This window comes from Tenrec ecaudatus, chromosome 2 (genome assembly GCF_050624435.1).
Source record: "Tenrec ecaudatus isolate mTenEca1 chromosome 2, mTenEca1.hap1, whole genome shotgun sequence".
NCBI lineage: Eukaryota > Metazoa > Chordata > Mammalia > Afrosoricida > Tenrecidae > Tenrec > Tenrec ecaudatus.
This window is the reverse complement of record NC_134531.1, coordinates 211,854,702-211,875,474: the sequence shown is the minus strand read 5'-3', so window position 1 is coordinate 211,875,474 and position 20,773 is coordinate 211,854,702. Positions and strand designations below refer to the sequence as shown.

At 49.4% G+C, this 20,773-nt stretch overlaps 1 protein-coding gene across 1 annotated transcript in view; it reads right to left on the bottom strand.

The window, feature by feature from the left end:
• Positions 1 to 20,500, bottom strand: part of PRDM15 (PR/SET domain 15) — a 61,329-nt gene extending 40,829 nt beyond the window's left edge. The window contains exons 1-5 of the mRNA XM_075542271.1: positions 20,454 to 20,500; positions 19,616 to 19,709; positions 19,348 to 19,501; positions 17,081 to 17,333; positions 11,061 to 11,162 (exon numbers count right to left, since the gene is read on the bottom strand). Of these exons, the coding sequence (XP_075398386.1) occupies positions 11,061 to 11,162; positions 17,081 to 17,333; positions 19,348 to 19,501; positions 19,616 to 19,709; positions 20,454 to 20,490 (640 nt within the window). The 5' untranslated portion in view covers positions 20,491 to 20,500. The remainder of the gene's footprint in view (positions 1 to 11,060; positions 11,163 to 17,080; positions 17,334 to 19,347; positions 19,502 to 19,615; positions 19,710 to 20,453) is intronic.
• Between the last annotated feature and the right edge of the window lie 273 nt (positions 20,501 to 20,773).

The window sequence follows — 20,773 nt, the reverse complement described above, 5'->3', positions numbered from 1 at the left end:
TAAAACACTAAGGGCGTGCAACAGAACAGCAAGGTGAGCAGAGCAAGGAAGTCCCAAGGGAATACCAAAAATAGATTTTGGGGCCAGGGCCTCCCACCCCATCACACTTAACCTGAAAACACTCCTAAAGGTCAACAAACAGACCTTGAACTATTTACAGGCTTTTCTTTGTCATTGTTTTTTGTTGTTTTGTTTTATTGCTCCATTTTGGTGCTTTGTTGTGCTGTCTTAGTCTTGTTTTTCTGCATGTTATTATATCTGCAGGTCTAGTTAGGTAAGACAGGCAGGATAAACATTCTGTAGGAAAAAATATGGGACCAACAGTTCTGGGGGTGGGCATGCTAGATAGGGAGGTGGAGGAAAGGAAGTGGAGTCAACAAACCCAGAGACAACGGAACAACAAGTGATCCAAAATCAGTAGCAAGGAGGCTGTAAGAGGCCTGGTAGGGATTGATCAAGGATAATGTAACCAAAAGAGAAATTACTGAAATCCAAATGAAGGCTGAGCATGATAGTGGGACAAGAGGAAAGTAAAAGGAAATAGAGGAAAGAACTAGGAGGCAAAGGGCTTTTATAGAGGTCTAAATAAAGGCATATACATATGTAAATATATGTATATATGATGGGGAAATATATCTATGTTCATATATTTATAGGTATTAAGGTAGCAGGTGGGCATTGGGCCTCTACTCAAGTACTCCCTCAATGCAAGAACACTTTGTTCTACTAACCTGGCATTCCATGATGCTCACCTTCCCAACACGATTGCTGAAGACAAATGGGTGCATAAGCAAATGTGGTGAAGAAAGCTGATGGTGCCTGGCTATCAAAATATATAGTGTCTGGGGTCTGAAAGGCTTGAAGGTAAACAAGCAGCCACCTAGCTCAGAAGCAACAAAGCCCACATCGAAGAAGCACACCAGCCTGTGTGCTCATGTGGTGTCATTAGGATCAGTTATCAGGCACCAAAGAACAAAAAAATCATATCATTGTGAATGAGGAGGAGTGTGGAGTAGGGACCCAAAGCCCATATTTAGGCAACTGGACATCCCCTTACAGAAGGGGCTTGGGGAGGAGACAAGCCAGTCAGGGTGTAGTGTAGCAATGATGAAACATACACCTTTCCTCTAGTTTTTAATGCTTCCTCCCTCCCACTATCATGATCCCAATTCTACCTTAAAAATCTGGCTAGACCAGATGATGTACACTGGTACAGATGGGAAATGGAAACACAGAGAATATGGGACAGATGAACCTTCAGGACCAGTGGTGAGAGTGGTGATACCAGGAGGGTGAAGCGAAGATGGGGTGGAAAGGGGGAACCGATTATAAGGATCTACATGTAACTCCCTCCGTGCAGGACAGACAACAAAAAAGGAGTGAAGGGAGATGTTGGACAGTGTATGAGATGACAAAATAATAATATTTATAAATTATCAAGGGTTCATGAGGGTGGGTGGAGAGGAAGAAAAAATATGAGGTACTAATAAGAAGGGCTCAAGTAGAAAGCAAAGGTTTTGAGGGCAACAAATATACAAATGTGCTTGATACATTGGATGGATGGGTTGTGATAAGAGTTGTACAAGATCCCAATAAAATTATTTAAATTTTTTTAAATTTAAAAAAATTTTAAAAGAAAGTAGGGCCCCAAGAATGTAAATGCACACCACCCAAGTCAAAACACAAAAAGGTCAGGGAATGTTGATCATAGACCTATGTTCATTGGAGTACCTAGCAGAGTCAAAATAAACACTCTGTACACCAACATTTCCCCAATCCAGAGTACATGAAAAGACCACCACAAAGAAGAATCCCTACTGAAGATTTTACAACAAAACAATACTACGAAAACAACAATAAACCAACAAAGAAAATACTGAGCAGGAAAGCGATTCACAATAGGTTGTCAACGCACACATGCAAAATCGCAGGAAGATTTCGAGTATTTGAAGATACGGAGCCAACTTGGAGCAAAATGTGTCTGGAGCAATGTATGGGGAAGGATTAAAATCCATAAGGTACGATTACAAAATCATGAAAAAGAACAGGCAGATATGTAAATTTTCTAGGAAAAGGAAAACATTGATACTGAAATTTAAAGCTTTCAATATTCAACAGACAAGCAGAACGGAAAAAGGAGCTAACAAACTGAAAGACTATCCAGACTGTAGCACAGGAACAAGCTAGAAAAATGCAAGAGGGAGGTTCAGAGAGATGGAGTGCAATAGAAGGTCCACCATATGTACAAAGGGGCCCTCAAAAATAGAAAATAGAATGAAGAAAAAGAAACAGGCAAGAGAATGGCAGAAAATATATAAATTTATAAGTCCCAAGGAAAGTAGGGACTCGCCTGTCAGTCTGTCGTACTGTGATGGCTGTGTGTTGCTGTGATTCTGGAAGCCATGCGCTAGCAATGCCAGTACCAGCAGGCTCGCCCGGATGCGCAGGTTTCAGGAGCGCTCCCAGAAGGAGTAGGCTGTCCACTTCTGAGGCATTAGCCCCTGAACACCCTACGGACAGCATCCAAAAATTGCCAGACACTGAAAAGCTCATGAATGGAAGCAGAACCCTGTGTCACAGAGTGCCAGACGAGGAGCTCTTCGGGTGGGCAGGCACCCAAAAGTATGACTGAGGGGGAGCTGCCTTCTCAAAATAGAGTTGACCATGACATAGAGAAAGCCTTCAGGACCTTCATTTGCTGATGGCGCACAGATGAAAATGAGAAGAGATAGCTGCAAACATCAACTAATAATGGGAACTTGGAATGTACAAAGTATCAATCTGTGAAAATTCCAATTGTAAAAAATGAAATGATAGGGCAAGATATGACAAAATAACGAGGTATAAATTACCAAGGGCACATAAGGGAGGGGGGAAAGGGGAGGGAGGGGGGGGGAAAAAGAGGACCTGATGCAAGGGGCTTAAGTGGAGAGCAAATGCCTTGAGAATGATTGGGGCAGGGAATGTATGGATGTGCTTTATACAATTGATGTATGTATATGTATGGATGGTGGTAAGAGTTGTATGAGTCCCTAATAAAATGTAAAAAAAGAAAAGAGGAGAAAAAAATGATTAGGGCAAAGACTGTACAGATGTGCTTTATACAATTGATGTATGTATGTATGAACTGTGATAAGAATTGTATGAGCCCCTAAATAATTGTTAAAATTTTAAAAAATGAAATGGAATGCATAAAGATGAATATTCTAGGTGTCAGTGAGCTGGAATGGATTGATTTTGGTCATTTCAAATCAAAAAGCATATGGTTTACTATGCCAAGAATACAAATTCAAAAGGAATAGTTGTATACTCATTGTCCAAAAGGACACTTCCTGATCCTTCTTTGAAGTGCAGTGCTGCTTGGGATAGCATAATATCTATCCCCATACAAGAAAATCCAGCAATAAAACTATCATTCAAATACCAACCACTAAAGCTACTGATGTGTAAATTAAAGAATTCTAGAAACATCTTCAGTCTACAGTTAACCAAATATGTAATCAAGATGCATTGATAATGATGGGCATGGGAATGCAAACGTTGGAAACAAAGAGGAAGTTGGAACGATAGTGGGAAAATATGGTCTTGGTGATGGAAATGGAGATCGCATGATAGAACTTTACAAGACCAAAGACTTCTTCCCTGCAAAGACCCTTTTCAAGACTACAAATGACTCTAGAGGACCTGATGCAAAGGGCTTAAGTGGAGAGCAAATGCTTTGAAAATGATGAGGGCAAAGAATGTACAGATGTGCTTTACACAACTGATGCATGGATGGATTGTGATAAGAGTGGTATGAGTCCCTAATAAAATGTTTAAAAAATACAAATGACTATAGATGTGGCTTCTCTAGATGGAATACACAGAAATCAAGCCGACGACATGTGTGGAAGGGACGACCGAGACGCTCAATATCAGCAGCTAAATCCAGGTCGGGGCTGATTGTGAAACAGACTCTCAACTGGTCACGTGTGAGCACAGGTTGGAGGTGAGGAAAATGAAAAGGCGATGAGAACCCAAATAAGACCTGAGTCTGTCCACACGAGGCTTGAGACGATCTCAGGGACAGAGTAGATGCACTGAACATGACAGAAGACCCGGCGACCTATGAGTGACATCCAAGAGCATCACTGATAACAAAAGCCAAGGTCATGACAAAGACAGGAGAGAAAGGAAAGATCAAAGACGTCAGAGGAAACTCAACCTTACTGTTGACCCTAGAGGAGCTAAAGGAAATTGAGGAAATGATGACATCAAAGAGCTGTCGCCATCCCTTCCCATCATGAGGGCGGACTTCTATTTATCTCCTCCTAGCTCTGATAATCTGTGCTTCATATATTTCGAGGCTATTTTGTTTGGTGCACATAAATGTAAATATAAGATTTCAGATAAGTGAATTTCTAGCTAAAATGTTCATATTACTATCACTTTATTTTTTGCTAGCTTTCTTAATCCACTGTGACCTCCCTCAAAGACTTGCACTGGTTTGGGGATAATCAGGAATGTCTGCATGACTATGACCATAAACATGTATTCACATGACGACTCATTTTTATGCACACCTCTTTGTCTTCGCCAGAGGTCTTTGGGCATCACCACCGCCGGCACAGTGATCACTGTATCATGTAACACACACGGCCCAGCTCATCAGACTGTCCCACCCACCTGTGTCTGTGACTCTACCTTTCCCCCCCTCTCTACTCCATCCCTGTGCCTTGCCACTCCACCCCTCTCCACTCCCCCAACCCTGGAGTCTTCAAAGCCTGCTTCTTTCGGTGTAAAAGCCATTTCTCCAATAGTAGTGTCATGAAGTATGTCTTTATGGATTGACTGACTTGGCCGAGTATGTCTTCCGAATCCATCCATGTCACGAAGCGTTTGACAGTCTCACTGCTGTGTTTCGAGATGCATGATATTCCCTTGGATGTGTGCACCAGAGTTTATCTAGCTAGTCCTCCATTTTGGGGTGTTTCCATCTTTTTGCTATTAGAATTGCACCCCCTCACACACACGCTCCTGGAAAAAAGGAGGGGCTTGGATTGTCCACTAATATATCCCTAAACTCCCTGTCATAAATGTAACTCTTTTCTCTATAAATACACCAGTTAATATACTTCTGTTTTGTTCTTAAAAAGTAATAATATTAATAAGCCATTCTTGAAGGGGGAAGTGCAGAGTGGAGACCCAAAGCCCATTTGTCAGCCACTGGAGATCCCCCTGCAGAGGGGTCTAGGGGAGGAGATGAGTCAGTCAGGGTGCGATGTAGCAGAGTTGAAGAATACAGCTTTCCTCAAGTTCCTAAATGCTTCCTCCCCACCAACTATCATGATCCGAATTCTACCTTGCAAGTCTGGATAGAGCAGAGGATGTACACTCATGCAGATGGGAGCTGGAGGCACAGGGAATCCAGGGCGGATGATACCCTCAGGACCAGGGGTGTGAGGGGCGATACTGGGAGGGTAGAGGGTGAGTGGGTTGGAAAGAGGGAACCGATTACAAGGATCTACATGTGACCTCCTCCCTGGGGGACAGACAACAGAAAAGGGGGTGAAGGGAGACATCGGAAAGGGCAAGATATGACAAAATAACAATTCATAAATTATTAAGGGTTCATGAGGGAGGGGGGAGCGAGGAGGGAGGGGAAAAAAAGAGGACCTGATACAAAGGGCTTAAGTGGAGAGGAAGTGCTTTCAAAATGAGGGCAAAGAATGTATGGATGTGCTTTATACAATTGATGTACGTATGGATTGTGAAAAGAGTTGTATGAGTCCCTAAAAAAATGTTTTAAAATAAATAAATACATAAATTCAGAGAGGTCAGCTCAAAAACATTAAAATTAAAATGAGGAAAAAAATATGAAGCCATTCTTCCAGATGTCACTGATCCTGCTCTGGACTCTCTGCATGTTTCTCGGTCATGTCTCTCTGTAGGTATCTTGTATGTAGTGGCCCTCGGCCGTGTTTCCTGGCAGTGCAGCACCATATCACATCCTGATGCTTTGTGACTGCCCCACTATCTGAACCCAACCTGCCTACTCTTTTCCCTAGCTCGCCTTCCCTGGGCTTGGGCCTGTGACGCCTCCTGCTCTGTGAGCATCCCGGGCGGGAGGAGGGCCCCATGTGTGGAAGCATCTAGCGTTCAGTCTGGAGGCCGGAGCTGGTGCCTACTGTGTGACCTGCAGTGGCTGTACCAAATGAGCCTGACTGAACCGGTCGTGCGGGTAAGTTCAGCCTCTCCAACCGGATGCTCTCGTCCTTCCTAGTAATTCTGTGAGCTTAGTTAACATGTTGTTCCACTCAACACCCCAGACGGAGTTCTGCTGTTTGCAGTGAAAGAGTCAATGGACACAACTGTCTTCTTTCTTGATTAAAAAAATTACAAACGAAAAAACCCTGACAGAGTCCCTCAGATGTGCAGTTAACCCCTCCCTCGTTTTGTTCAGAAGCTTGTCTTCCAGAAGATTCCTGAGAAAAATTATACGGGAGGTCACATTTTTGAGATGTTTGACTTCAGTCCAAGATAACTTGGAAGCAAGCTGGCTTCAAAATGCGTTTCAGTGGCAAGTTTGATCCTGAAACTATAAAGTCATTTTCAATTGGGAAAATCTCTCTGATGTTGCCTTAAAACTCACTGCCATCAAGTGGATACCGACTGATAGCAACCTTATAGGACAGGGCAGAACTGCCCCTGGGGGTTTCCAAAACGAACTCTTAATGGGAGAAGAAGCCTCATCTTTCTCCCGCAGAGCAGCTAGTGGAATCGAACCGTGGTTAGCAGCCCAACCAGAAACCACTAGGGCTCCCAGATGTTACCTTACAAAAGTCTTTTTCAGACTTCACCTATGAAAATCAAGGGTTTGTGTCCAGCTGGCTAGGCCAGGATTCTCTATGGGTTAGCAGTTAAGACCTGGCCTCCCCATGATGTTACCTGTGAGAAATAGAAAAGTTATGCCCCATAATATGTGCCAAACCTAAGGTGCTGCTTGCTAACACGTGGTCAATGACTGCACTCTTGGAGGTCAACTAGGGTACTTAAGGTTATCTGCCTGAAGGTTATCAGCCATCTAGGGCAATCAGACCTGTGGGTCACAACCCCTTTGGGAGTGGAACAACCCTTTCATAGGGGTCACCTAACCCATATTTTCCATGGTCTTAGGAGATGAGACACCGCTCCTCTATCCATCTCCAGGTATGTCTGCACATACCAGGTCACCACCACATGAAGAACTGTCTTAAAGGGTCGTGGTATTAGGAAGGTGGAGAACCACTGCTATAGTCTGTCCCACCCTAAGCAGGACCCACTCTCTTCTGAGAAGAATAATGGATTCTTCCCCTGAAAGAGAACCCAAAGATATTAGGGTCAAGCCAACTCAGGGACGACCAAGGTTAGGCTGCCATCTCCACTCTAGAGTCTGCCTATCTTGTTCCGTGTATGCCCCCAGTGTCTCCCCTTCCTATTGTGTGCACACCCCTAGTTCATCCCCCTCCTATTATGTTTATGCCTATTAAACAACACCTTCCTGTGACGTATGTGATTACCTGTATTTAGGGGGACTGAGTGTATATAAGCCTTAGTTGGAAATATATTCTCTCTCTAATGTGCGGGTCTGGCTGCTGAAGTCATGACTGTCCGGGAAGTGAGCAATCACATGCTTTATCTTGTCTGATGTCTCTTTAATTTTGCCCATCAATTACACAACCGCCCCTTAGACCCATTCCATTGTGAGGGCTGGTGCCACAGTTATCTAACATAATGTACTCCCCGCCAAAATGAGATCTGCTGTGAGCAGCTAATCCACTGAAGATACTGCAGTGGGATGTTAATACCCTTATGCAGACCACAGCCCAGATCCAATGATTTACCAAGAAGTGTCCTTGGGGGGGTGCCTGCTTCTAATATAATGGATGCTGTGGGAAAGCTTGCTTGCCTTTGGCTGTGTCTGGAGGCTGTATCCGACTCATCTGTTCACCTCCAGTTCTTTGAACTTGAGTCAGTGGTCCGCCACACTGCCTGCCATCTGACCCGCTGACCTTGGATTCATTTGCCTGTGTACCAGAAGCCAGTCATCTGACCTGCCGACACTGGGCCCAACAGTCCCTGCAGCTACATGAGCCCAAAGACGGCTCCAACTTGACATCAGACCCACAGACTTGGAACTTGCTTGCCTCTACAACTGGATGAGCCAGTTCTTTGATATATGTATACATATGCATGATGTAAGTCCACGAGTTCTCCTCTAGAGAACCCAGCCCGAGACATCACTAGATTACAAACTTCTCCTCTGTACATACTTGTATCCCCAAGTATGGAATGAATGAGAAACAAAGGTGACGGCATTCATTTACCCCCTATTAAAATGCAATATTGGTATGGTCAACTCTATTCTGTTTTCTTCTTGGGCTGCTAGCCACAAGGTCAGCAGTTTGAATCCATCAGCTGTTCTACAGGATAAAGGCACAAGACTTGGAAACCTGACAGGCAGTTCTGCTCTGTGTGTGGGCGCTCTACGCGTGGGTATCAGCTTGAGCAGGCAGTCAGTTTTATTCTGTTTTCTACAACCTCATCCCAAACACGCATGCCACTAGCTCTCGGGTTGCCTGTAGCCAGTTTGCTGGTGACACATGCATGGCCCGGGATCTGCATGGCAGTCTCCCACGTCCAGCTTCCGGTTCTGCCCCCCAGCCTCCTATGCCTTGGTCACAGTTACACGCGACCCCCCCCCCAGGGAGAGGCTGTGCTGTGGCTGTGGGGCCTTGGCACTGAGGAAGTGCTCTCTGACTTCAGCAGTTCCTCGCTGCACAACAGGGGGGAGCATTGTTAAAAGCTCTCATCTCAGTTTGCTATCGGAGTAATAACTGTCCCCAAGGGCGGATGGGAGACTTGCCTGAGTTAATACATGTATGTGCCTCAAACAGGGCCTGGCACTGGGTCAGTGTGTGACCCTCACTGATACCAGGGGCGCCAGATCTCAGCTGACTACAAGAGGCACTCTAGTGCCAAAGAGAAAGAACTGTTTCTTCCTTACATGAAACGATTCTCTGTAGCCGGTGGGGAAAGGAGTAAAGGGCAGACAGAAAAGCCTTTCTCCTCTGTGGCTGAAATACCTGCTCACAGAATGTCCTTTCCTGGGGTGCCCCTGCACCTGGCCCCCACGGACCTCTGGGGACGTGCCTGTTCTTCAGAGACACTGCGCTCCAGGAATAGCTAGCAGCCGCTGTACTTAATCTGTTTTGTGGCATGCGGGATGCTTCTCGCTACACAGAGCATGGTGACATGTCAGTAACGCACGACCGTCAGGGCTGGCAGAACATCCCCAGGAAGAGGGACCAGAGCTGAGTCAGAAGGTCTCTGGCAGCCACCCCAAAGCCACTGAACAGTCCCAGCAACTGTAACTCCCAGTCTGTGGAATTCAGATGCTAACCTTCCTCTTGCTACAACCTGCTGGCTGGAAGGATCCAAAATGCTAAGCTGGTGACGAGACTTGGGCCAAACCACTCGCCTCCCGCCTGAACCCCTCTGTGTCAGCCTCCTGTGTGGTGGTGACAAAGTCCTGCGAGCTGGGTGCCCTCAATAACGGAAACGGATGCTCTGACAGTTCAGGAGGCGGGGGGCTGGAAATCACAGTAATCAGCCAAGATTCTAGAGGAGGCCCCCCACTGGTCTCTCCCAGCTTCTGGTGGCTGCAGGCGGCCATGCCTTGGGGCACGGCAGCATCGCTCCAGTCCCTGCCTCCATCCTCATGGGGTCAATGTCTGCTCCCTTCTGTAAAGCCCACACTAATCCAGCATGGCTTCTTCTCAGCTAATTCCATCTGCAGAGACCCTCCTGCTGAAGAAGGTCATCGTGAGGTTCTGGGTGAGCATGGACTTTTTAAAAACTGTTTTCAAAACTGTAGCTTGGGTGAAGGTTTCTCATTCATTTTCCATCCATTTGGTTTCATGATCTTGTGTGTAATCCCCTCCACGCAGCCCCACTGTTCGCTCTGCCTCCCGGGGCTCCGTTCCCATGGACCCTCCTTTCCTGGCCTGGTCTGCCTTCTGAGCAGATGCTGCCCTTGCTGCTGATTGCTCTGAGGGCCACAGGCTCCCTGCAATGACTGTTCACTTTACAAAACAAACAAGACCAAACTCACTGCTCCTGACTCGATGCCGACTCATAGCAACCCTAGACGACAGGGTAGCATGTGGGTTTCTGAATGGTGACTCTTGACAGGAGTAGAAAGCCCTGTCTTTCTGGTTTCCAACCGTTGACCTTGAGATTAGCAGCCCAATTTATCTTCAGGATGCCGCCAGGCCTCCTTGGTTCACTTTATAGGCCTATCTATTGTTGACTGGAAGGTAAAACTCGGGGAGGTGGCTCCCTTCCAGCTTGAAGGCTGTTTGTTTAACACCACAGCCTCTAGGGGGTGTTCCACGGTCTCTACCAGACCAGTAAGCCTGGTCTGCTTCTGGATCTAGCCTTTTGCGGGACACTATTCATCCCAGCACGGCCTCCTCCGTCACCCTCACAACACACTGCCTGCCTGAACTGCCATTCAGAGCCAGGGTCCCATGTGACATATTCTATTGAAATACGACTTTCTCCCAGGGTCCAGTTGACTAAGGTCGTTACTCCACATGAGTCTCATAAAGAGCACGCAGCAACATCGACCCCCTAAAAGATGTACGCAGAAAGTCAGCAGAGCATTGCACAACCTGGTGGTTAATTCACTTCTTTCTCAAACACTTTGAATCAATACAAATGCCCTGCAGATGGAGAGACGGTGGGAGGAAGAGTCGAGGAGGCAGAATAAAGGCAGAGTTACAAGCCAGGCAGTAGGGGGACCAGCTCCCTGCACCACTCCCCTCCAAGGGGAGGGGACCGGGAAGAAGTCCTCACCTGATAAAGGCTGGCTCCGGTGACTAGACTGTGGCAGCAGCAGGGACAGGGCATAGAGTGAGGGCTGGTCGGGGAAGAACACGGGCCGTGGGTAGCGTCCCCCACCCACAGGGGATCATGTGGTAGCAACAGTGGAAGCAAGCATGCTCACTTGCAGCCCTGCCCCCCCCACCCCCCATTACCGTTGAGGAGCTGCAGCTCCAGGAAGGTGGCTGCACACACTTTGCACGCCCACTGGCTGGGCTCTGCCTCCACGGGGGCGCTGCTCTCCGGGGTGCCTGCAGCTGCAAAGACAAGGTGGAGGAAACATCAGTCCCCAGTCCTCACCCCACCACGGAGCCAGGCTCAAGGGATAGCACATCTGTTCCAGCAGGTGAGGAGGAAGAGCTGGCCTTCCGGAGCACTTCAACCACCTGTCACTGGCTGCACTGTGGTACCTTGGCATTGCTGGGACACTGAGATTGATGCCACTGGTGTTTCAAATGCGAGCAGGGTCACTCAGGTGGGCCGATTTCAGCAGCGCTACTCCAAGATTAGGGGAAACAAGGAAGAAAGGCCTGGCAATCTACTTCTGAAACTTAGTCCATGAAGACCCCATGGACCAAACAGAACTGCCTGATCTAGTGCTGGAAGATGAACCCCTAGGTTACAAGGCACTCAAATTCACTGTGGCCTAATAATAGACTCAGGCATGCTAGCACGGCCCAGGACGGGCACCATGGCCCCAAACATAGACTTGACTATGCCGACACAGCCCAGGATGGGCACCATGGCCCTAAACATAGACAGAGGCATGCTAGCATGGCCCAGGATAGGCACCATGGCCCAACAATAGACCCAGGCATGCCTGCATGGCCCAGGACGGGTACTGTGGCCCCAAACATAGACTCGGACATGCCGGCACAGCCCAGAATAGGCACTGTGGCCCCAAACATAGACGGGGAGGGTTCTGTCCTGCTACGTGTGGGGCTGTTGTGAGCAGAAGTCAGTGCAGTGGCTGCAAAGCGGCACAAGGAGTTTCTGGACAGATGGAAACGGCTCCGACGGGGAGTGTACGTGAGTGTACACATTCTTTTCAAAGCTATCTGGACTTAAAATGGAACATTTTATTGCATGTTCACTAGCTGATTTTAGAAACGTCTCCAAGGAAGAGCTACCATTGGCCAATAAGCACTTGGAAAGACGCTCCACTCAGGGATCTGCAGATCAAAACGATAAGGCAAGGCCACTTTACGTCCGCTAGACCAAACTCACTGCCATCGAGCGACGCTGACTCGGGGCGATCCTGTCAGACAGGACAGGAAGGCCCCTGTGAAGTTCAGAGACTGTCACTGCTTGTGGGAGTAAAGAAGCCACGCCTTCTCCCAAAGAGCGGCTGGTGGTTTCAAATTGCAGCCCTTGCGGATCGCAGCCCAACATGTAACTACTGAGCCAACACGAGAGGAGGCTGTTATTGGAAAAACAGAATGTGACCGGGGACACGGCTGTGGGGAACTCTGAACCCCCGGGCATGGCTGGTGGGGATGGAAAATGGTGCAGCTGCAGCAGCTGGAAGAGGTGGGCAGCAACATAGCACTACCACGTGACCCAGTCATCCCCATCTGTGTTCATGCCCAAAGGACATGAAAGCGGGGTGGGGGGGAACACATGCCTGCACCCCAATGACCACTGAAGGAAGCATTGCTAGCAATAGCCAAAGGGTGGGCACCAGCCCTGTCCATCTGCAGGTGTATAGATGCGCTAAAGGTGGTGCTGCGGAACGATGGGCGGTCACTTCTATGGGGCCTTCCTCGCCGCACGAGCGCAGTCCTATAACTCCCAGCAAATGAGCGGGTCAAGAAAAAAAGACAGACCTGCTGCCATCAAGTCATCCTGACTCACAGCGACCCTAGGAGGCTGTACACCTTCCTAGGAGGTGAGGCGCACAGCCCACCACGGGCACCGGGAAGCTTGCAAACAATACAGAGGCGGAGCATAGAGCCTTTTGAAGGTAGGACAATGCACTAATGGGGTCCTGGTTAGGTTTCCCATCCCGCCAGAATGACAACAAGCCATCCCAGAGGCAGACATGGGGACCAGGTGACCCCCAGGAAGAAAAGATGGGTGCAGAGTATGTCCTTTGGACCTGGGGTCCCTGTGGTGGGAGCCTCCTAGACCAGGAGCCAAAGAACAGTAACACTGGAGAGAATGAGTGACCACAAGACTGGAGACTGAAGAATGGCCGCAGCAGAAGGAGAAGATGGGCTTCCCAGCCCACAGAGCAAGAGAGCTGAGTGTCTTTAAGTAGGGAGCTGGTTGGCAGAGTAGGGTATCTCCAGGTATTTACTGGCAGAGCTAAAGGGTTTTGGAAGATTTGCCTGAGCGAGGCAGATGCCAGACAGACCCAGGGGCCTGCCCTATGGGCACATCTGAGAGAAAATTGAAAAGCTGAGTCTTGAGTTATTTCTGATTCGACATTATAACCTGTTGCTTCCCCAGTAAGCATCGTCATTGTGAGTTTGCCTGTTAGTTGTGTGTGGCCAGTCATTACTGAACCAGAAGACCAGGAGAGAGTGCCGTGGGAGTTGGCAGAAAGATCGAAGAGAGGAGGTATGCGTGACTCCCATTTAGAAATCAGCCTCAGGCAGATGCTGATGGTGAATTTTCTCTGCTCAGGATGTTAGAGGAGGTCAGATGCCACCGGTGCTGCCTTTTCGTACATGTGCACACATAGAAAGAGCATGCATGTGCCTGTAAGTAGAAATGAGGTTCTCATACATTCCACAGCAGGGGTGAACACTAAAGTCGTTATGATGGGTGACATAAGACCCAGGAGGACAGATACTATGTGAGTCCACCTGCATGAACTACCCAGAAAAGGCAAGTAAGCAAAGCCTGTTCGTGTTTGGAAATAGGGTCTAGGCAGATGCACGGAGCTAAGGGCATTGAGAGGAAACCATAACAGAATTCAGGTGGGTGTCCTAAATCTAAGCACAGGTGTCCTCCTACGGAATGGACACAGGACACAGCCAAGTGACCGTGCAGAGACTGGCCTGATGGATCCCAAGCCACTAGAAGATAGGAGAAAGGCAAGGAAGGATCCTCCCCGAGAGCCTCCAGAGGCAGACTGGCCCTGGGACTCTGGCCTCCAGAACCCTGAGAGAAAGCAATTCTGTCATCTTCAGTGGCCCAAGATGTGGACCTCTGTCACAGAAGGCCACAATAGTCATGCCCAGCGCATCTCACCTCTTTGCGGGCAGGGACATCTGGGATGGCTGTGTCAGGTCAATACTTTACAAAACTGCAAGCATATGAACGCACAGAGGCTGGACCCAAACCCAACACACAGGAACCCTGCAGGACTGGCCCTTGCAAACACGTTCCCAGGTGCACCCGGGAGAGCTACTCTGTGCTACAGCGTGCTTATCACCAAGGACCGCCATGCTCCTGTCGGAGTCAGAGGCAAGCCGCTCACCATTTCCTGCCCTAGAGCAAATCGCCCCTGGATAACAGTGACCAGCTCCCTGGGGTGACTAGAGAGGTCCTTCTGCAGCAAATCACTTCAGAGGTCAGCAATCTCCTCTGGGTCTCCAGGATGCCGTGAAGGGCCTCCACCCAAGAGCTCACACACAGGGTTAAAGATCCACGCTCCCCTTCTGGGACAAAAGTGACATACATCATCCCGACCACTTTTTTCCAGGGAGAAAGTTGGATTCTGGTAGATCGCTTATATCACCTCACTAAAACTCTTCAGATGCCTACATACATGTAGACACGCATGCTCTCACTCTCATACATACACCTGTGTGTGCTGCACGCCCACACAACATCCACACAACATACACATGTGTGCCTATGTGCAAGAACATACGGCAAAACCAGGTGGTGGCTGCTGCAGAGGGGAAGGGCACCCGTGCTGAAATCAATCCTGGGTTCAAATCCCGGCTGCCCTCCTGCACTGTGACCTAGGCAAGTTCCTGAACTTCCACAGAGGGTTGAACTGCGTCCCTCTCCTAAAATGTACAGAAGTCCAAGGACACAGAGACCAGCCTGCAGAAGTAAAGGCCTTGTAAGGGATGGAGCAGTGTATGAGCAAGCCAAGGAGCACCAGAGCATCAGAAGCTTGAAGTCCCCTCCCCCAGGAGAATTTATGTCAGAGGACAGCACTGAATCTGCAGCTCCAGGAGAGGGACATATCCGATCAGAGCACACGGGAGCAAATGAATGGGGTAGGAAGAAAGAATGGAGCATATCCTGGCCCACCAAGCGTTGAGGATGATATTCCTGCTCAGAGCAGCCAGTGCACTGAGAAGACCATATGGCCGGCCCTACTAGGAGACACGACATCCTTTACTGACCCATAGCCCTACAGGGGACAACACTGGAGACACAGTGAGGGAATTACACCTGATCTGACCCCACCACACCGAGGCAAAACGCTAAGGGCGTGCAACAGAACAAATAGCAAGGAGAACAAAGCAAGGAAGTCCCAAAGGAGTATCAAAAATAGACTTTGGGGCCAGGGTGTGACACCCCATCAGACTTGACCAGAAGACACTCCTAAAGGCCAACAAAGAGTTCTCCAGCTAACTACAGGCTTTTCTTTCTTGTTGTCTTGTTTTATTTTGTCATTGTCTTGTTTTGCTTTGTTTTCTTTTGTTGCTTGGTTTGGCTCTGTCTTGTTTTTGTGCATGTTATTGTCTCCACAGGTCTGTCTAAATAAGATAGACTGGATGAACATTCTGGAGGAGAAAACAATGGGACCAACAGTTCCGGGGGGGACATGGGAGAGGGGGAGCCATCTAACTCAGAAGCAACAAAGTCTGCATGGAAGAAGCACGCCAGCCTGTGTGACCATGAGGTTCCAAAGGGATTGGTTATCAGGCATCAAAGAATAAAAAATCATATCATTGTGTGCTCACCTCCCTGATACGATGGCTGAAGACAAATGGGTGCATAAGCAAATGTGGTGAAGAAAGCTGATGATGCCCAGCTATCAAAAGATATAATGTCTGGGGTCTTAAAGGCTTGAAGTAAATGAGCAGTCATCTAGCTCAGAAGCAACAAAGCCCACATGGAAGAAGCACACCAGCCTGTGTGATCACAGGGTGTCGAAGGGATCAGGTATCAGGCATCATCAGAAGAAAAAATCATATCATTGTGGGTGAGACAAAGTGCAGAGTGGAGACTCAAAGCCCATCTGTAGGCAATTGGACATCTCTTTACGAAAGGGTCACGGGGAGGAGATGAGCCAGTCAGGGTGCAGTGTAGCAATGATGAAACTTTACAACTTTCCTCTATTTCCTAAATGCTTCCTCACCGCCCCTCCCCCCCCCCCAACTATCATGATCCCAATTCTACCTTACAAATCTGGCTAGACCAGGGGATGTACACTGGTACAGATAGGAACTGGAAACAGGGAATCCAGGGCAGATGATCCTTCCAGGACCATGGGCGAGAGTGGTGATACCGGGAGGGTGGAGGGAGAGTGGGGTAGAAAGGGGGAACCGATTATAAGGATCTACATATAACCTCCTCTCTGGGGGATGGACAACAGAAAAGTGTGTGAAAGGAGACATTGGACAGTGCAAGATATGACAAAATAATAATTTATAAATTATCAAGGGTTCATGGGTGGGGGGAACAGGGAGGGAGGGGGAAAATGAGGACCTGATACCAGGGGCTTAAGTGGAGAGCAAAGGTTTTGAGAATGATTGGGGCAGGGAATGTACAGATGTGTGGATTGTGATAAGAGCTGTATGAGCCCCTAATAAAATGATTTTTAAAAAATAAAAAGAAGCTGGATAATACAGCAGGCTCAGCCCTGCCTTCCAATGCCCTGATCCCCATTCCCCAAACTGGGAGGAAATAGACATAGGCTTCTGTTCTTACAGGCACCCAGTTTATGGTGCTTTGTTACGACAGGCCAAGTAGAGTCCCACCTCTCTCTGATGTTTCCTCTGCCTAACTGGGAGCCAGACAGGACCGAGAGGATGCCTTCCCCCAGGAAAGCCCTGGAAGCAGAGCTGTCTCAGGGCTGGCTTGTGTCACGTCCAGCACCCCTTACAGTGCTGGAGGTGGGGGGACAGCAAGCTTGTGGCTCAGGGGTGAGCTCTTATACTTGGGCGTCCCATCAACTCATTATAAAAGCAGAGCCAGTGGCCCAGAGCTGTGTGATACCCTTCAAACCCGAGAGAGAACGAGGTTGGCACAGGCCACGTACCATGGGTGCCAGCGGAGGCCTGCTTCAGCATGGGCTTGTCCATCTTCTTGGCGTAGAAGGCGGCGTACCAGACTCGCAGCTCGGTGCCGGGTGGGATGTCCCTGGAAGTGGTGAAGTACACGTCGCTGTCCTGCTGGTAGGCTGTCAGGTTCTGGTGCTCGTGCGCCACCGCCGGCCGCACCAGCATCATCCAGTTGCAGTCGTCCTCATTGGACGTGTCAAAGCAGACGGGGTGCCCGTCCTTCTGGAACACCTGTAGGCAAGCACAGCCCCAGGGGTGGGGGTGGGGGGGTTACTGGTGACCAGCCAACCTGTGTCTCTGCGTCAGGTGTGGAACGGGGATGTTGAGAATCAGTGCCAGGCCAGGCTCTCCGACAGGTGAAGTAAGGGTTGGGCCAGGGCTTACGGTCCCGAAGGAGTTAACAACAAGACCATCAGACTTAGATGGTTCACTGGTGTCATGGACAAAGGTGAAGCAGGCACCACAAGGTGTCATTGGGGCAGGTAGGCTCTATTCCTGGTGGGCTCTGGGTACCTGGGCTCTATTCCTGGTGCAGGGAGGCACTGGGCACCCAGGTCCTCCTGATCCAGAGGGTACCAGAGCCCCTGAGCTCTACTTCTAGTCTAGGTAGGCACTGGGACCCCGGGCGCTGGTCCTGGCTCTATTATATGTGTGCTAGAAACCTCAGAAACCTTAGAAAAAAATGTGTCTGCCTTTTGCTGCTTTCTCACCTAGAAAACAGCTGTTGCTTTATGGATCCGGGCAGACAGCGTGCAGAAAGAAATGTTTAAGTATTTTGAAATTCAAATCAACCTTCTCACAATGATAGGCTTTGTCCTCTATTTTACAACTAGGGAAACTTCTCCCTCTCCCAAGGCTTTGCCTCTTCAGTCTTCCTTGTGGCCCCCTGCCCTCCGAATGGAGGGCGTGCCTCCTACTATCTCCACACTAGGTGGATGGGATCCCCTGAGGGCGAAGGCGCCAAGCTGCCTCAGCCGCTCCAGGTGGGCACCCCCACCAGACGCTGGTCTTGAAAATCAAGTCCAGAGAGAAGACCACAATGGACAGAGGGCTTTGGATCTCCCTCCGGCCCTCCCTCCCTTCTAAATAAAACAACTGCCTTCCCTTGTCCCTCTTTGCTCAGTGTGCCTCATAGAGGAATTTTTCAAAGGCCTGCCAAAAGTCTGAGGTCATCTACTCCATCTGTACTGAGACCAGTGGATGCCTTTTAAGGCTCTCAAAGCCAGGATCACCTCCGTCAGGAATGTGCGATGATGAACAGCCAATTCGTGCTTTTGTTGACAAACAAGTTTGGAGATCTGCTCTGGGCCGCACACTGTTCCAGAGCCTCTGGGTGACACGCACAGATGTCAGTGTCTCAAAGCCGCCTGATGCTCCTCAGAAGAAAGACCTGACAATCCACTTCCCAAAGATCAGAGATGCTGAAAAGCCCATGGAGTACAGTTCTACTGGGGGCTCCACGGGCTGGGGTCCAGCGGACAGAGCAGCAAACACATCCTGCCCTACGTGTCTTCTCCGAGCTTCTCGGGCAGGGGTGGCCTGATTCATCACCGTAGCACAATGACAGGGATGAAGCAGCAATGCAAACAATGCCATGGCTGGGGGGGTCACCACCACATGAGGAACTGTCCGAAAGGGTCGCGGCGTGAGGGCGGTTGAGAACCACTGCTCTGGAGTCTTCTCTTAAGCTACTCAATTGTGAGCCGCTCGGAGGCCCTCCTTCCCAGCTCAAAGGAGAGGGCACCTGTCTGGGCTCAAGCTGGTGTGCTCTGTTGGGGCTGCCCAACTCATCACCGAGTGTCCCGGCCGCCACGGCCGAAGCAACACATTCTTTAGCGAATTTTGCAAGGGGTCATGCGCTCCTCAAGGATGAGAAGCTAACAACTCCGGGGCTGCAGAAAACCAGGACCGTCACTCCCCCGTAGCCCGCAGAATCACCCCTGTGGGGAGAAGCCAGCTGAACTCGGCATCTGGGGCCCCACCCTCCTGCACACGCTTTCAAGGAACTCTTGTTAGCTTTGTAATATGGCCAACTACAAAACACCCCGTGAGCCTCGATTCTCCCCTGGCGTGAAAACGAAACTCAAAACTCAAGAGAGCACGTTTGCGTGGAAATTCAGTAACGGGACCGTGTTGAGGGAGGTTTCCCACACGTGCACTGAAAGCCGGGGTTACCCTTCCCCCTGCCGCAGGTGGCTCTGAGGGTCTGGTGAGGTTCTTAGGTTCGGTTGGCTGCAGCCCTTACCTTCAGTGGAAAGGCAGACTCCTTCTCCCACTTGGCAACTCTCCGAGACTCAAAGGGACCAAACTGGGTCCGCTTGACGAGCTGCGTGACGGCAAACACGCCCTCGGTGCCATCTTCCAGCCGTCGGATCTCCAGGTTGGAGGGAAGAGAGGACCTAGATGTGGAAACAAAGGACAAGGACACTGGCATCCTGGTGGCAGACCGAGTAAGAGAACCTCCACGCGCTCCCCGGGGCCACGCATGTCTTGCAAAATGAAGCCGCACTCACCTTGCACGGCTTAGGACAAAGGAGTCCTTGACCATGACCACTGGGCCCAGCTCGGGACACTCGGAGTCGTGGTACTGGCTGCAGTCCTCGCACCCTGCAGGCAGACATCAGTGTTGTGGTGTCGGGGAGGGGAGGGGACACAGCTGAGACACCGTGTTCCGCACACAGAGAAGAGCCGGCCCTGCCGGATGGGAGGGGGGGGTGTCTAAAGGCTGTGACACACCTGCACACCAAGACCGTGGAGGGCTTGCCAGGCAAAGTGAGATGTGTGTCATGTAGGCCTCCCCACCAGGGACCCCGCAAATAGACAGGACATCTCTGCCTCCTTAGGAGAAGAGCCAGATCAAGGACGATAGACCCCTGAAAGTGGAACTTAGTCGCATCTGTGACAAGGAAGAGGGCAGTGTGGATCTGCTATCCAAATCCGCCAACCCGGGGTGACTTTTCTGAATCAAAGCTCCTCCCTGAAAAATGCCCTGGGCCAGGAGGTCCAAGATAACCCTCTCACGGCCACACCTCTTGCTGCTTGCTCCTCAGAGAGCAAATCCTATTGTGTGAAGCAAATGGGAAATTCACTGCTATCCAGCCCATGCGGACTCATAGTGACCCTGGAGGACAGGGCAGAACTGCCCCTGTGAGCTTCTGAAACTAACTCTTTACGACAAAGCCCCCTCTTTCTCCTTCAGAACAGCGGCTGGTTTCAAACTGCTGACCTTGCAGTTAGCAGACCAACTTGTACCCAGTACACCACCAGGAGGTCACGTGAATCAAAAAAGAAAAGAAACGCTTTTCTGGAATGATATAAACACAAGGCAGATGCGGCCGTGCTGAGACTTACAGATAAACATGATCTCTTCGCTCCCATCCTCTGCCATCTCCGACACCTGTCGGGACACAGAGAACAAGAGGTTAATGATAAGCCTCTGCCCAGTGTTCTGGACATTTAACACCCCAGGCCTCTGAGAGCCTGGGCAGGGGCCGTGAGCTGGCATGATGTGATCTATTTGATTTATTCTCATCTAGAAAAATGTGATTTTGTTGTTGCTGCTGTTTTACTAAAACTACTTGACTGAAAAGATCCCAGGACTTCATGAACTAGATGCTCTCATCTCTCCGTATCAGTCACCAGGTGCTGATAAAGATTGCTGTCTGGACACT